General features: G+C 40.4%; 1 protein-coding gene across 3 annotated transcripts in view; it reads left to right on the plus strand.

Annotated features, from left to right (window-relative positions):
• pvrl2l (PVR cell adhesion molecule related 2 like) overlaps window positions 1-16,888 on the plus strand; it is a 341,306-nt gene that overhangs the window by 184,362 nt on the left and 140,056 nt on the right. The window contains exon 7 of one of the 3 annotated variants that reach the window (XM_086279060.1): window positions 6,164-10,283. The exons of the other annotated variants lie outside the window; for them this stretch is intronic. Coding sequence (XP_086135186.1) covers window positions 6,164-6,795 — 632 coding nt within the window. The 3' untranslated portion in view covers window positions 6,796-10,283. Of the gene's footprint in view, window positions 1-6,163; window positions 10,284-16,888 lie in introns of those variants that run through there. 3 annotated transcript variants of the gene reach the window in all.

Raw genomic sequence — 16,888 nt, forward strand, 5'->3', positions numbered from 1 at the left:
CGTGGGTAAACACAGAGGCCTTTTTGTTGCTAAAGATGGTCATTTGGTAGATCCTTCATCTTATCTGACTGCATTCAAATTGCTCCGGGAAAGCCGACGGTTAATGGGCGTGATGGTGTGTGAATGGGTCAGAGAGAAAGACACTGAAAAGTGTTTTGCAGTACTAAGCTAAGGCTAAGAGGCCCTATAAAAGTGTAGAACACTTACCACTTTTCACTTAGTAGCAGAGTGATGTTTCCATGTTTTATGCAGGCCTTCAGCGTAACCTTATAAACCACTAACTACAGTTTATTGGGTTGTTTGAAGTCATTTACATTTTTTTTGCCAAGATTTGTTTAACAAAGGTTAAAGATCGCCTTATTTATTCAGCAGGCACTTTATATATTCTGCATTATCTCTGATAAACTTGGAAGCAGTCTTGCAGAAAATGCTCCAGCTGAGCTCCGGAGAGCTGGTGAACTTTCCCTTAACATTGCAATTACTTGCATTTTTGGACCTTCTCAACCATCTAAAGTTTATATCACTTGGGTAGGAGTTACATTTTCTAGACATATACTGGTCTACAGATAAAATAATTACTGCAGTCATGTAAAAGATTTAGTTTTTCAAAGGATCTCTACGGTGGCCCTGAAAGGCCAAAACGGACTGCAACTTAAGAAAACACCAGCAATAAGAAAAATGCTGCAAAAGCACACAAAACACAACGGAAACAGGAAAAACGAAAATGGAAATAGGAAGAAGGAAAACAGAAACAGGAAAAAACAGATTTCCAAAAGCACCAACGGACCAGTTGCAGGAACCAAAATATGCTAAGAATTGCGCTGGGAGACACTTGAAAGAAGTGGAGGATCTATCGGTTTTGTGAGGAAAGAAAAGATGAGAGGTAAGTGTGTTAGCCTGACTATTAGCCAGAAAAACCGTCATCAGTATTATATGAATCATGAGATTAAAACACACTTACCTAGCATATTTTGGTTCCTGCAACCGGTCCGCCGGGTTATTGTCTCCCCAGAAACACTTCCCTTGTGCTTTTGGAAATCTGTTTTTTCCTATTTCCGTTTTTGTTTTTCCTATTTCCGTTATGTTTTGTGTGCTTTTGGAGTGTTTTTCTTATTGCTGGTGTTTTCTTAAGTTGCAGTCCGTTTGGCCTCTCAGGGCCACCGTAGATCTCTGCAAAAACTAAATACACCCTTACTGATTCCTGATAGCAACCAAGTGCTGCTAATCAAATGCACATGATTAAAAGATCATCAGAAAGTGTGAGCAACTCTATGAGAGCAGAGGAACTCTGTTTGATTGTTTAAAGAATTCAGAAAAATAAAAAGCTGGTACTTCTGTATGTGGTCCTAATCTGGGTACCCATTTGACTTTTTGTAATCTGAATTTAGTCATATGTGAATTTCTTCAAATTCTTCATCAACTTGCATCAACATTTCCCACAATTCAGCAGGAATCACTTAGTGGAAAAAACTAAATGTCAGACAGATGCTCTGTCACTGACAATGGTTTTGCTCATTTTTGTTTTGCCTTTTTTGGGAGGCTGTTAGGGTTTTTGGGGTATATTCATGGATGCGCTTTTACATGTCCTTGACCAAAAGCTGCTTTTAATTAGAATCACTCCTTGCTGTGGAGCTTCAACAGTGATGGCCTCTGGCTCGTGCTGTATGAGTGGAGCCTTCAGTTCTGAGAATCAAAACAAGGAGAAAGGAAGGAGAGGTGTGGTGAAGGAGATTCATGAAAGGTTATTAAGTTTCTACTACTTTCATACGCCTTACACCATTTCCCCCCCCTCCCTCTGTTTGTCTCTCTCGCTCAGCCCTTCTAACTCTTTCCACCTTGCCTCCTCACATCCTAAATCTTCTCATTTAGATTATCCCTACTGCAGTGAGTGTAACTGAGTAGCAATGGGTAGTTTTCATGGTTTTCTCTCTCTCTTTCCTTTACTCTCCCCCTTCCTTAATCTCCTCCATGTACATGACACTAATACAGAGACTGATATAAGCCCCCCTGCCTCTCTCTATGACATTTATCACTGTGCTTCTTAATGCAGGCAGGCTGCCTCTGTTGATGAGAAATAAGGATGACAAGCATGGCCTATTTTCTAGCTAACGGTCTTTGCTATTTTCCACTTTTTTGGGAGGAAATATGCTTGCAGAGAAGTGTTTACTAAAGCATCTCATAAGGCAGTTGACAAGAATTTGACAGTCATGTTGATCATACATCTGGCACGTTTTTTGTCAGAGCTGATGGGATCCATTAGTGTTTCAGATCATGCAAAATGATTTCAGACAGTGCCTGGAGAAACACTAAATCTGATAAATGAACATTAAAGATAAATACACTTCTACCATTTTTATAAGCCATTCACTATCCTGGTGTCTTTATGAAATCAAATGTACTTATCCTAGTGATTCACCTGTCACTTCTACCAATTTACCATGCTCTGTCCAGCATAAATGTGCTATGTTATAGCAACAAAAAGTTAAATCTGATAGTAAGTTAAAAAGTCCATGTATAAAACTTGTCCATCGAGGAATCAAAACTTGACTTTTTGAAGAAAAACGTACAGTATTGTGTCGAGATCCAGTCACATTAATCATCTGGTCGTTTCCTCTCCACCTCATAGTAATTTCAGGACTCATGTGTGGTAGGGATCTTCATGTCTAACTAAGCTAACATGAAGTCAGATTCACCGCAGCTGCAACCAGAGGTCCAAAATATGTCTAAAGGGATCTCTGTGCTTCCCACTTCACTTCCTCTATCACTAAACACATTCCTTATTACTTTGTCATCCCAAACACTTATCTTATCTTATCTGATGATCATTTCCTTGGTTAGTCAGTGAGTGATCCACTGCTTGCTCATCATGTGACAACAACCAAGACGGCAAAGGCCAAAATGACAAACTCACAGCTTGAAAATGGGAGTTTAAAAACCTGCATGGTGATTTTCATACAGGTCTGTGGGCCGCCCTTTGGTTCTGTCTGAAGATTAATCATCTCCTACAAGGTTTTTTAACACAGTCCATCCCATTTTTAAGTCAAACAAACCCTGTTTTTTCATTGCTTTGATTTAATGCTATGATTTTTTTTTGGTAAAACACTCGTGCAGTGAGCATAAGTTTATGCTTTTGTTTTACAATGTGCATTTGAGAAAGCCACAGAGAAATTTACAAAAGAATATATAAAAAATTGTAAAATGTATAATATATAATTATATATTAACCTCTAAAAAAAGAAATGTTGCTTGGCTTTCCCTGCCAAAAATTCCCCGTGGTTCACCGACAGCTGGTTTTAAGTGTGTTCATTAAGTTGAACCTGTTCCCCTACTCAAAATGACCTTTCAGACATTTAGTCCTTTTCATTAATCTGACAGCAAAATTATGTGTGTTGGCTTCATGTCTTAATGAGTTGTTCGTTTTCTGTAAAAGCAGCCCCACATAGTAAAATTTACATATCGCTCTCTACATTTACACACGTCTGAACAAACACTGTGACTAGGGAATTGCTTATTTTACTGGAGAATGCCACTAACAAGCACAACAAGCAAATAATAGCACATTATCTCACCAAATAAAATTAAGGCATGGTCACGTGCATTGTGATGCATTTTCCCAGTTCCAAATCAAGAAGAGCGATCTCTGTCTTGCATACAAGGATCAGGGCAACTCATCTCTTCAGCGCACACATGCACAGGCTGAAGTGACAGCTTTCAAGAGAATTAAACATTCAAAAGTGTGGCTACACTTTACCAGAGTCGCTGCTGACAACGCTTAATAGCGAGTACAAGTGCTGAATGAAGTGCAAAACATTAACATGATTTATGTCCGAATGACAGAATGTCACCGCTTTAACAGATTGATGAAGCCAGCAGTTTTACATATCCTGTCTGAAAAGGGCAAAAAAGAACAAGACGACTGGCATCCGGCTGTCAAACAAGCAACAAAGTTCCCATCCGCGAGATCATTGCTATTTAAATATCAGCCACCACCCCTTAGCTATGGACTTCGAGAGAAAATTGGAAAGATAATCACGCTGCTCCTGCATGTGACCTCAGACTTAATGAAAAATGAACATGCCAGCTCTAATGGGCCTTTGTAGGAGCATTGTTCTTTATAGCCTATACAGAATAATAGATTTTTAAGCACTTGATTAACAGAAGGACGGCAGCCACCAAAGACCTTCCACAAAAGGCCATTATTCAGCTGTCTCTCACTCAGGCACTTGATAAATGCCACTAATGCTTAAAATATAAATGGCACAATAAATATAAATAACACTTTGGCCCACATGTTGTGTTTCCATGCCAATCTGTAAGTTTGCAAAGAGAGAGGAAACTAGGACAGGGAAAGTTGGATTCATCATCCTTAATGCCTTCTGTCACTTCAATTGGATATTACCAGACACTGTCCCCTAATTTAGACATCATATCCTGTCCCTAGAGCCCCGCCTCATTCGCCCAACCCGTCTGTCTCACCCTGGCATAACCCTAATGCATCCCCATGTGAGACCAGAGCAAGTGTGTTTGAAATCAAACTGAGACCTCTCCTTTTATCTCCCTTCCCCTCTTGTCTGCTCTTCTCTGTCTCTCTCCCAAACACTCTTCCTAGTCCTTTTTCTCTCCTCTTGCTCAATTCCTCTCTGCTTTTATCTCCACTCTTTTTTCTCCTACACCATCAGAATGAACAATTTGTATGAATCACAGGCTCTCTATCCAGGCTCACTTATAGTGACACCCCCCCACTGGTTTTGTTAGCAGAACTCCTGCTCACTAGCTCCATACACATCATTATTTGATGTCCAATGTGATTTCACTGAAAGAAAAAAGAACGTCACTGCCTCAGTGGTGCTGCCCTGGCATGTAACCCCACACAATGATCATTTCAGCCAACCTCAGATTGTTTGATTGGCATTCACTGCTGTGTTTGGCAGGAGTGCTGGCAGTACATTGCTGTTATTTGCATAAAACAGGAAGGGGCTCAGATTCCCCTGCTGTTCCACGTTTCGCTGCCCTTGCTGCACCCCAAAGAAATATCTGAATGTGATTCGCAGACAAGAAATTATAAAAGAAAAGAGAATCATATTAGCTGGCCTTGTGCAGTTTTGCACTAATACTCAACACTTCTCCTTTCCTGGTTTGAGACTTTCTCTCTCTCCACTTTTTAGCCCAGCGTGAATCTTTCCGTACAAATCCTACCCATTTTTCTCTCTGTCATACTCCTACATAGAATCCTTTTAAACATGTCCTGGTAGGAGTCTTGCTCCACAGTGTGAACCTTTTACCTTCGTGTGCTGCTGATCAGTGAGATCTGGATTTGGTCCTGGGTTGACAGCGGGCGATCGCTCTCCCTGTGGTTTGACTAGCTGACCAATAAGGGAGGCAGACGAAGGACGCGGTTCAAGCAGAGGATGGGATGATAAGCAGGAAGGAAAGGAATAAGGAGGGGTTTTAATTGAGAGTAGGAAAGAAAGAGAGGGTAAATATAGAAGGGATTAAGCATTGTGGCACTTAACAGTAATGACTGTGCTCTTATTTAACCCTTTCCAAGTAACTCCTCTGCCTGTCTGTCCTGTGTATCTGTCTCTGTGTGTCTGTCTGTGTGACTCTGCTGGCTCTAAACCTCTAACCTGCGGCAAAGTCGGCACAATACTCGAAATAAACCGCTTTTTTTCTAAATCCTTCTCTCATTTTTGTTTCAATCTTCAACTGAAACGTGTGGAGAGGCAAACCTGGCTCACACCAACATGAAGTATAGAACCAAGGATCATCTCAGTAGTAAAGGCTTTGCCCCAGCTGGCAAAGGGGGGAAGGGCAGCAAAAACTGAAGTGCCAGCAGCTGGACTGAAATGCATATAGAGCAAAATGTCTGAAAAATGCAGCACAACAAGCCTCTGGGAGAGAATGAATGAGTGCCATTCAGCCTGATCCCAGCAATGACTGACTGCACCCTCACCAAGGGATTACACTGAGAAGAACATTACCACACACTTGTAAGAGGATTGTAACACACGTAGAAGAAGACACTACTCCTATCACTACAGCACACTCACAATAAGAGAAGAACTGTCAATACCTCCTCCAAAACAGCCGTCATTTCCTTCATTTTTCTTTTCCTCCACCCATTTTTCCATCCCTCCTTCCAACCCCTTCATCCCCTCTGCAGAAGCCTTGGAGGATCCATCCAGTGCCGGTGTAGTGGCAGGCGCAGTGATCGGCTCCCTTCTGGCTCTGCTATTGGTTGTTGCGCTCATTGCCGTCCTCCTGACCCGCAGCCGCCGGCAGCAGAGGCGCGGGTACCCCAGCAGTGGGGACTCCATTGCAACAGGCAGCGGTGGAAGCAATGGCGGAGACTATGGCAACAAAGCCCGTCTGCTCTTCAGCAACTCCGGTAACAACAGCAGCAAGAATGGGACTGGCACAAACAACAACGGGCCCATCTACACGTATCGGGAGGGCTGCGATGCCACGGGAACTCTAACAGAAAAGGCCAACGACTACCACCATCATCATCTCCACCACGCCTCAACCGGCAACGCTCCTACTGCCCATGACATCCTTCTTAGCAGTGAGATGGATGAAGCTGAGAGGAGGAAGTTTGACCTCGATGACAGCATGGAGGAAGAAGAGGAGCGATACGACAGATTTGGAGGAGCGGGCGGAGGCGGAAACATTCTGCCTCCAGCCTATCACGTCCACCGAGGCCACGCTGGCGAAGAAATGGATGTGTACCTGGACGACGACATGGAGTCTCAGAGAGACGGCTCTGTTATTTCCCGGACTGCCATTTACGTCTGAGGAAGAAGGGGACGGATGGAAACGGCAAAGGCTGAAGATAAGGAAAGGAGATGTAGTGGAGGAAGTGGTGCATCCGAGCCAGCCCCTTTCACCTCTAAACAAATCAGCATCACCTCCATTAGCTAGACACCTGCCTGCTTATCATTCAACCTGATTAAAGATCTGCCATCAGTTATATCCTCTCAGCCTGACAGTGACCGTATACTTTGATAAAAGGTGGATTTAGCGAAAAATAATAAAAGGTTGTTGTTAGGCTGATAAAGGAAGACTTGCAGTGGAAATAGTGCACTGTGGCTGAATATGTGACTGTGTTTAACTGTGCCATGGAGAAGATTGGATTCAGTGTCACGGGAATAAAAAAATACTGCCAAGAGCAAAAAAAGCTACAGTAACACAATGCTGCTTATTGCTACGTTCTTGTTTCTTCAGCTTTGCTGTGTGATTATGTGCTGAGTGACTAAACTGTTTGTATTTTATACCTTACCAGAAAATGTAATCAGCAAAATCTGAAGCACCATAATCACTTAAGAAAAAATCACCACTATCCAAAACTCGCCTTTCTGCTTCAAAAGAAAATAAAAATCGTCATCACGTTGAACTCTGTGTTAAACTGTCCGAAAGGCTTCTGTGGATCTTGCTGACGCGATGGAGATGCCAGCTCTTCTGACTTCACTCGAGGCATTTCGAAACTTGAAAAGGCCAAACTTGTTTCTGTTAATCCCAGAGACGACTTTGTTTGGGCTTACTGTGACTCCGGGTTCCCGCTGCACCCCGCGACACCACATGGTTTCCTGATGGGTGCCGCTGAAGCGAGAGCCACCAAACTGAGTAACATAACAGACTTAACAGTATGTGCTAATGTGTGGCTGGCTGTGGTGTTAATGATGTGCATCATCTATATATTGGGCGCCGTTTCACGATAGCACAGTTGTTGTTATTGTTGTTGTTGTTGTTCTAGTTGTTGTTACTGTTGTGTAATGGTGTTGATCTCGCTAAGGAAAAGATGCACCGACACACTCGGGGGTTTCACACAGTTCCACATTGGATCGGTAATGACTCATTTAATGAATTTAAAAAAGATTATTTGTTTCCGACTCAACTTTTTCCCTTTCCAGTTTAGTTTTCTCCGTGTTATCGCCATCTTTATTTCCCCCCTTTTCTATCCACGCCATCTCGTTCTGTTCCACATGAATTCTAAGCTATTTGTATATTGTCCTTTCACTCTGTCCCACACACATTACATCTCTCCCTCTCATTCTGGGCTTTCTTTATTTACATAATGGGCGGCTTAGACTGCCGCAATGACTGTGTGCAGGGAGAAGGGGATAACTTGTATTTATATTCCTATCTGGGTCGCATTCAATAAGGCAAAATATTCACCGGCTTTGTTGGGGGCTGCTGTATTTCATGTATTCATTTTCCATGTCCCGCCGAATGTTCTTAAGCCATGTAGCGGATTATTCCGTGTTCGGAGCTCTGATTGGACAGAAAGACACAGTCCAAGATATATTTCAAGAGAGGATGTGAAAACATTCAAAATTAAATCCTAAACTCTCAAGCCTTTGTTTCTTGTCCACTGCAGAAGTACAGGTAGTGGTACATGTCTGGTTAAAATAAGTGACCCATCTGTTGACGGGGCGCAGACGTTTCACTTTTCCGGAAGATAATAGTGCCGGGGAATTTCTTGAACGTGCAAATATGCATTGGAAAAGGTTACATATTTTCATGATTTTTGTTTGACTTTGTTTTATTAAGGTACTTCTCTGAACTGTTGGTAGAATGGATTTTTTCCAACACATTTGTTAAGACATAACAAGAATTGGAAACTGACACTGAGCTCATATATTGTTGGAACATTTTTGCCTTATTGATTCAAAGGTTTTTCCTGCTCATATTTTTATTGTTAGACATCCAAATGGTCTTTTGTGTGTATGTGTGTGTTTTTTTTAATTAAGTCTTGAATCACTTGTCTTTATTATGCCAAACTGCTTGCGATGGCACAATTGGAAGATCTGGGCAGGGAAATCTTACAGCTCAGACAGACGTCTTTTGAGATGCAACGACAGCCAACAAGGACACAGTTAAAGCGTAATAGAGGAGTGGTGCCTAGATGCTTCAGCAGCTGAACTGAGCACATCTTCTGCTTTTCAAGCTCCCTATGCTACATCACAAACACGCACTGGATTACTATAGATGTGCTGTGTTTGATTCGGGTGGTGTTTGTTTTGCAGCTGAGAGTACAGTCAGTAAATCCAGAAATGAAAAACAGTTTGGTATTAACAGTCATTTACACTATAGAGTATTTTAGAAATATTTATGAAAAAAGGGAATCTTTAAGGAATGTGATTATAGTTAATCACGGAGCAGTCAGTACATTTAGAGCGGGGACCGTTTATAGAAAGTTATTTTTCAAATTTACATTGTAAATCTATCGTATTTCATTATGATTATTTTTTATGTCTAAGTGCTTTGTAAGAGTATTTTGTCATGAATAACGAAGACATTATTGCCCAACATGGAATATCTGTGGGTTGTAGATCTGAACATGGACTTGTTTGTGAAATGAAAGCAGAGATATTTAAAAGTCAAAACCTTATTGATTTTTTTTGGTGTGTGTGTGTGTGCGTGTGTTTTTAAGAAGACTGTATCAGCTCTACTCCCACCCAAGTCCTGAGCAGGTCCCTTGTTGTTGATTGTTGTTGAACATTATGCGCTGTGCAATCTGTTGTTCTGTAATTGAGACAGTCCTATCTGCTATGTTACAAAGCATTTCAGTGCAGACATTTCATGAAGCCTCACAGTGTGTTTTGACAAGTTGCCAATTAATCTCAGAAGCAGCCATGGTGTTCTTTTGGTTGTCACATGTACTACATGTAGTAGGACTTGTTTATTGTATCCCTGGAGAGAAGTTTGGGTTTAAGTATTTAAGTGTATTTTCTACTCCGTCGGGTGCATGCATGCTCCAAGGTCCTTACTTTTAAACTCTGGAACTCCAAAATATGAAAAAGTCATTTTCTGATTGTCATGCTTCAGATACACTGTATCGTCTAATGTATCTTATTCAGTACTTAGAGATATTTTTTTAATGCATTTCTGTATTTTCCAAGTGAAAATAAGCCCCTCCTCCTCCTTTTTTACTGTATAATGTGTTAATGATTTTCACCCTGAAAATGAAACTTTTTTTGGAGGCACTCGCTTTCATCCCCCTCCAGCATATTTACCCTCAATTTGGCCAATGCATGCCTCGACGCATCTTTTCTCTTAGGGGTTCTCACAGCGCCATAATTTTAAACAGTTGACTGTGATCACAACTTTGCGCCTAATTAGTCCCGGAGTCTTGTACCATGGATGCACCCTTAGTGAGAAAACTCATCATCATTCATAACTTTTGTTTTTGCACAACCCATTTTCAATAAAAGAAAATCTTTCTGAGATAATTCCCTGTGGAAAAACTGGTAATTAATTAAGCAGAGCTGTCTTATTAGACTATAAATATCAGACTCTCACAACTCTTTTAGGGTTTTCTTAGAACTCAGCACATTTCACAGCACAATGTAGTGCAGTGCACCTGCTCTGGATATTTAGCCTCTTTAACAGACGGGCCACAGGACCCACAGGTTTTGCGATTTTAAGGAGCAGTACGCTCTATGTGTTACAACAGTGTCCTTTAAGTTCATACTTTTGCAAATTGTTACATCTGCTTACACAGCATGTAATACTTTTGCTTGCCATGCAGCACAATGCCCCATTTAAACCTGGCATTAATGTGGGATTTGTATCTGGATAATGGCTTTCAATCCACAGACCTCTGGATTTAGACCTTTTATTTAAACATATTCTAACAGTTTTGATTCTAACTGCATGTGCATGCAAAGAAGTGAGGAAAATGTGACTAAAATGACACTTTTGTAAACTGTTACTGATCAAGGGACATTGTGCATTAGAAAGACATTTAATTATACAGTAATCACTTTTTGTGCAGACTTATTAACCAAACCTAAGCTTGCAGGAAGAGGCAAGATTACATCCTTAGGTACCATGCTTAATTACTTTCCTCAACTCCTCTCTTCATACCTTAGCCACCTTAGATGCAAGCAAAGAAGACAAGGAAGAGACCAGAGGAGAGACGAGTTGAGGCATTTGGTATATATTGAAACTGGACAAACTAGCTTCATTTTAAAGGTTTATATCAGTTAAATAAGACAACTTACAAAAACAAAAGAAACATGGTTTGTGTTTTCCAGCTCCATGTTGCACCTGTTTTTATACATCACAGTTAAAAAGACTTTCACAAAAGATACACCCGTGCATCTTATCTGGCATCTTCTCCTGTAAGCCTTCTCACTTCTTAAGATTCATTTCTGGAACCTGCACAATACACAGGCAGGGGGAAAAAAGGCAGGCGAACAGGAACAAAATGAAGAAATGAGAAAAGACCATTGCATTTTCACCTGGAAGATTTGCAATCGCAGTTCAAGTCAGACAACCTCCAAAAATGTCAGTTCTAATAATGCATTCTGTTTGATTTCGCACCTTCCAATACTAGGTGCTTTTCCATCATCCAGATACACATCAAAATTTTATACAGGATGCAAAAAGTTTTGTAGCGTCCCTCAAGAACATCTGCTTATAGAAACTTAACAAGAAGAAGAAAAAAAATCACACATCGAAATTCTGTTTTCAGATTTACTGTATATGATTTAAAAATATGCTAATATGACTTTTTTATATTAAGTGAATCGGACTACTCTTGGCCTTTCCAGTGAGTTGGAAATGGGGCCATACTTGTTACAAATGTCCTCTTCTGAGCTTTTGTTTGCCACCCTGACTCACATGGTGTGTGCTCTGGGAGGTTGTGGTCCTGAATGCAACCCCTGTAAAGTCTCGTCCTTGCTGCTGTGTGTGCGGCACACAAGCTAAGCAAAGCACACTGTAACAGGTCACTTGGGTCTGTCGGAGGGAAAGAGACTGGAACGAAGGGAGGGGAGGATCGAGAATGAGGGTGGTAGCTCAATGCTCCGCCTGGGGAATGCCAAATAGGCCTGGAGTGAGGAGAGAGAAAGGAGGACTTTTTCTTCTCAGATCAGAGAAACTGAGAGTCAGAAAAGATGAGACAGAACAGCAACTGAAACCTCAGCTCCTGCAGAGAGGATGAGAAGACATCTCCAGGTTTTTTTTGTAAACCACCTGAGACCAGAAACATTTGAAACACTGTCATTTATTCACCATCAAGCCTGGAGTTAGAGATGGGCAGATTTGTTGGTTGTGGAGCCCAATTGGTTGGCTGCAGCACAAAGATGGCAATGTGTGTGAAAGGAATAAGAGATTGGCAAGATGGAATTTACAGCTCTGACAATGAAAGCTTGAGGTGTGTAGGAAGTCTCTAAGGAGTCTTTCTGAGTACTATGCCACCTCTCCACTTGGCGATTGGCAGCTTCCACCCAACAACAACTGACAGTCCTTTTCAACCCGGCCAATTAGTGAAAAAAGCCTGTCCTGTTTAGCTTTCTTCAGCGCAGTCTATCTGCGACAGATCTTTTTAATTGTAAAGAAATGTTCAGCAGTCCTCCAGAGACCCTTGTGCAGGGGCGGAATTGTATATATTCTCCTTTTTCATATTCCATCTCTCTTTGCTTCTGCTTTAGCACCCAGTACAAGCTGTTCCTGGCATGTTTAATTCAGTAGAAGGCATAAAAGTGTTCTGCATTATCTTTCTCTGCTTTGGTTTAAAGGAAGAGGAAGACGGCAAGACAGAAAGAGAAGGAGAGGGAAGGGGATAGAGGGGAAGAGAGTAAAGCGAGAAGAAGAAGAGGCCTATTAGTTATTGAGCTTGGCTTTTCTTGTTAATCCAGTTAAAGCCGAGCCTCTGCCGGGCCAGCTGAGACTTCAGCAGATGTGGATAAAGTTTCTTCCTCCCAACACTGGTTAGAGGAGATCTCATTGTGCTCTGTAACCAATTTACTTAACGCAGCACTGTCCTGCTTTCCTGCTTCTCCGGATACCTTCCTCTTCTCCCACAGTGCTGCTCTTGCAGTGTTCTGTGCTATACTTAGGGATGTAATTCGTCATGGCTTTTTTTTTCATCCAGGTTATTTCAGGTTCTGGAGATGTGCACTCATATGAATGGCTATTCATTTCAAATGAAAGCTTTTCACTTGTGTTTTTGCATGCGGGAAATCTTCAATAGATTGAGATGAATCACTTCACGTATTTCTCTCATTTTTTCACACACACAGCCCCGCAAGATGAGTTGAAGTGCTCATTCAAGAAACTCTGCATTTTTCCTTTTGTATCCATGTTGTTTTTTGTGGTCTCCAACTAGTTTTGAAAGTGACTCGACTCAACACAATCTCAAACACACATATATTTAGATACATTGTTTAGAGTTTGCTGAACTTTTCCACAATATTTTGGGCACCTCTTGACCTCAGCAAAAATAACTCCAATTCAGAATCGCTGCTGTATAAGATATCTTTGCACATGTTCTTCTGCACATCATCTGCTGCAGATTAATTTGAAACATTTGGCTTCATTGGTAAAGCTTTTTTTTCACTGCTTATTCATTTCCTAACATTCCTGTTTGCTAATGTTTTTGTTGAAAATATTGGGAGAATCAAAAGAGTACATTTGCAAGCCATTAAACCAAACCAGTGATCTGAAAAATGTTAAAAACAGGAGTTGTTCAGCTACACTCCTGAGTTACACACTTACTTTCCACAGTTAAAAATGGTTTTGGCCTTTTTTCTTGTCTGTTTTCTTGTCTCATCAGAGTTAATAGCAGAACTAGTACTTTAACTGTCAAGTTTCCTTGACAGTGGACAAATGTTTTTTTGTCCTTGTCTCTCCTCAAGACATCATGGCTTCACAAAGCTCTTCAGCTTAAGTACTGCTCTGCATTCCTTCTTCTCATCAGGGTAAAGAGTTATCTTCTATTCAATGATTTTCAACAAAAAAAAGAAAAGAAAGAAATCTCAATACACTAAAGATTCAGGGAGCGTTTCTTTAATGAACTGGATCAAAATAGACCCTTGTGTTGCAAGAGAGCCAACTCTTTCACTTGATTTAGAATGAACATGGCAATGTATCAACTGCTAAACCTTTTCTTTGATGGTGACCTTTACATTGATGTTCAGACAAAGAGAACTCTGTAAGCTTTTTATCCATTGCCCTAATAAAGCCATTTTTAATCATTCATCTTTTCGGTGAAAAATATTCAAGCTTTTATTTCCCCCTGCCCGAATGACCCTTATAATCGCTTTGCTTTGCTTTGCTTTGAATCAAAAGCCTCTCTGATGTTTCAACTTGTGTGGAAAACAGTTCTAATTTTATGTTGTACCAACCAAAAAACATCATGCCCAAAGCGCTGACATCACTTTGCTAGTTTTTGATGTAAAGCAGCCTTTAACTCCTTGTGAACCTAAATATATCTTTGGATTTCTCATTAATCCTAAATGCAAAATTGATGCTAAGGGATGAATCTCTCAGATCTTCGAATGACTCAGTATCGTGCTTTTAAAGGCTCCAAGCACTGTGATTTGGCAACTGCACAAATGAGAAGCGTTTAACCAAAACATCCTCAAAACCCAAAATGTGCTCCAACTGAGAATGACGCACTTGTGTAAAACAAGAGAGCTGGTAATGGTATCAGATTTTACATTCTGGATTTCAGCATCCTATTGGCAGTTTAAGATTTCATGATCTGCTGGTTACAGGTTTTCTCCATCTGTCTGCAGAGATGCATTCTCTAATGGTGAAATCACTATGTGGTTGTGGTTTGCCAACCCAATATATTTCTACAAATATTTAGCTTGAAAACGATCTAATGAAAAATAAAGATGAATGCTTTAACTTTACTGTGGGCACGCCAACATGCTCAGCATTTAAATTGCTTTCAACAAGGCAAAGTTGTTGGTTCCAAATACACAGGTCTGCATATTTTGGAAACTGCTTATCTAGTGGTATTTTCACACACAACCGTCTCTAGAGTTTGCAGGGAATGGTCCAAAAAAAGGCGAACTACCCAGTAAACAGCCCGGCTGATGTCAGAGGAGAATGGCCAGACTGCTTTGAGCTATAAGGAAAGCAACAAAAACTGAAGTACATGACTACTTGTTACAACCAAGCCATGCAGAAAAACTCATCTTAATGCACAACATGTTAACCCTTGATGGAAATTTCACAATAGAAGATGGACAACTTTGCCAGGTCTGGTAAGTCGAATGGATTTCTGCTTCAACATTCAGACAGTAGGGTCAGAATTTGGCACAAACATCTTGAAAGCAAGGATCCAGCCTGACATATATCAGCAATTCAGGCTGCTGATTGTGGTGTAATGGTGGGGAATATTTTTTTGGGTTTATATTTTACCCCTGAGTACCAAATGAATATTGCTTAAACACAACAGTCTACCTTAGAATTGTTGCTGACCATTTCTGTCCCTTTATGGCCACAAAGTGTTCATCTTTTGATGGCTAAATCCAGCAGGATAACATACCATATTGCAACGCTCAAATCATCTCAAATTGGTTTCTTGTGCATTACAATGAGTTCACTGTAACTCAAATAGCCTCCAAAGTCATCAGATCTCAATCCAATAGTGCACATTTGGACGTGGCATGGATGTGAAAATCTGCAGCAGCTGCTTTATACTATCATGCTAATGTAGACAAAAATCTGAGGAATATTTCAAGCACCTTGAAATTTTAGGCATCATGACCAGGAAGATTTAAGGTAGGTCAGGATTTCTTGGTCAGGGTCATGGTTTTATTTTAGTGGGTTTCACTCTGTTTTAGATTGTAGTTGGTTTCGCAATTTTTTTCTTGGTTTCATAATGGGGTTTTGGATCAACTGGTCAATGACACATCCTGGTTAAAACTATGATTACAAATTATTTCTGCTATGGGTTATTTTTTAGATTATTACGTTTTAATAAAATACTTTTTTTTCCCCAAGTGACTGCCCCAAACATATACTGGGACTCATCCAGAAGAAGCTGGTATATCTTTATAAGAGATCTATTTGATGGATCTCTGCCTCTCATTCATGATAGAATCCCAATTCACTGTTGGGAAGCATTTTTTTTAACTCTAATGCAGTTTGGCAGGAAATGCTTCAGGAAGTGCGCTAGACCTACAATCACAACATAAAGAAGTGATCAGAGACACTGAGAAATGAGAAGCCTTGAACCTAATATACAGTATAGAGCACTTTAATGCAGCATATGTAGTTTTAAATGTGTGTTTCCTGATTTGAAGATCAAACAGATAAGAACAAAAGAGGTGAAATCAAAGCAAACTCCCTGTTTGAACTTTAAGTTTAAAAATGTTCCTTCAGCTCATCGGTTGGTCTCAATAACCAGTGGTGTTACAGGTGATTTTGTGAACAACTACATAACAAAGTGCTTCTCACCAGTTCAATAGGTGCTGATAAGGCAGAAGATTCTACAGCAAAGATGTTTCCATATCAAGCCAGGAACAGGGAAAGCACTGAAATAACAGTAATAAATGGAGCAGATACAATTGGACTCTTGCACTGAGAGTGCTTGGCCTCTAGATATGAAGGCGATAAAAAGGTGTGCTGCTGTTAATTGTGATTTACGTTTTAAATGGGATCACAGAGTCATTGCTGGTAAAGAAACAAGCAGAGCAGAAAAGTTGATTCTGAACACCTGCAATGCTTCACTCACAGTAAACAAACGGATTTGATCAGATATTGCAGAAGTTGACTTTCAGAATATTAGCTCTCAAGAAGTGATGTTTTGGAGGGGGTAAAATAATTTAGTCAGAACTTAATTTGATCGTGTTTTCCAAAGGTGTGACTGGAAGGATATATAAATGTTTTAGTAGTAAAGTTGTTACTTGCCTTAAGATTCCTTAATATTGGCTGAAATCTCATAAATAAGCCTTTTAGATTTGATTTTCTATATAAAATATGGCACTAAATAAAATATACCCCAAAAGTGAGTCAGTCTGTGTACTTCTAGCTGCCCAAGGATCAGCACGGAGTCCTGAGTATAGATTTGTTTTCGCTTATAACAGGTTTGAAATTATTTCACTGGAGTTTTCATTACAGGAGCAGAAACATGTGAGCTTCT

This window comes from Aulonocara sp. 'chitande type north' Nkhata Bay, linkage group LG22 (genome assembly GCF_057382095.1).
Source record: "Aulonocara sp. 'chitande type north' Nkhata Bay isolate Kocher_YH1m ecotype deep benthic linkage group LG22, A_spYH_male_GT1.1, whole genome shotgun sequence".
Taxonomy (NCBI): Eukaryota; Metazoa; Chordata; class Actinopteri; order Cichliformes; family Cichlidae; genus Aulonocara; species Aulonocara sp. 'chitande type north' Nkhata Bay.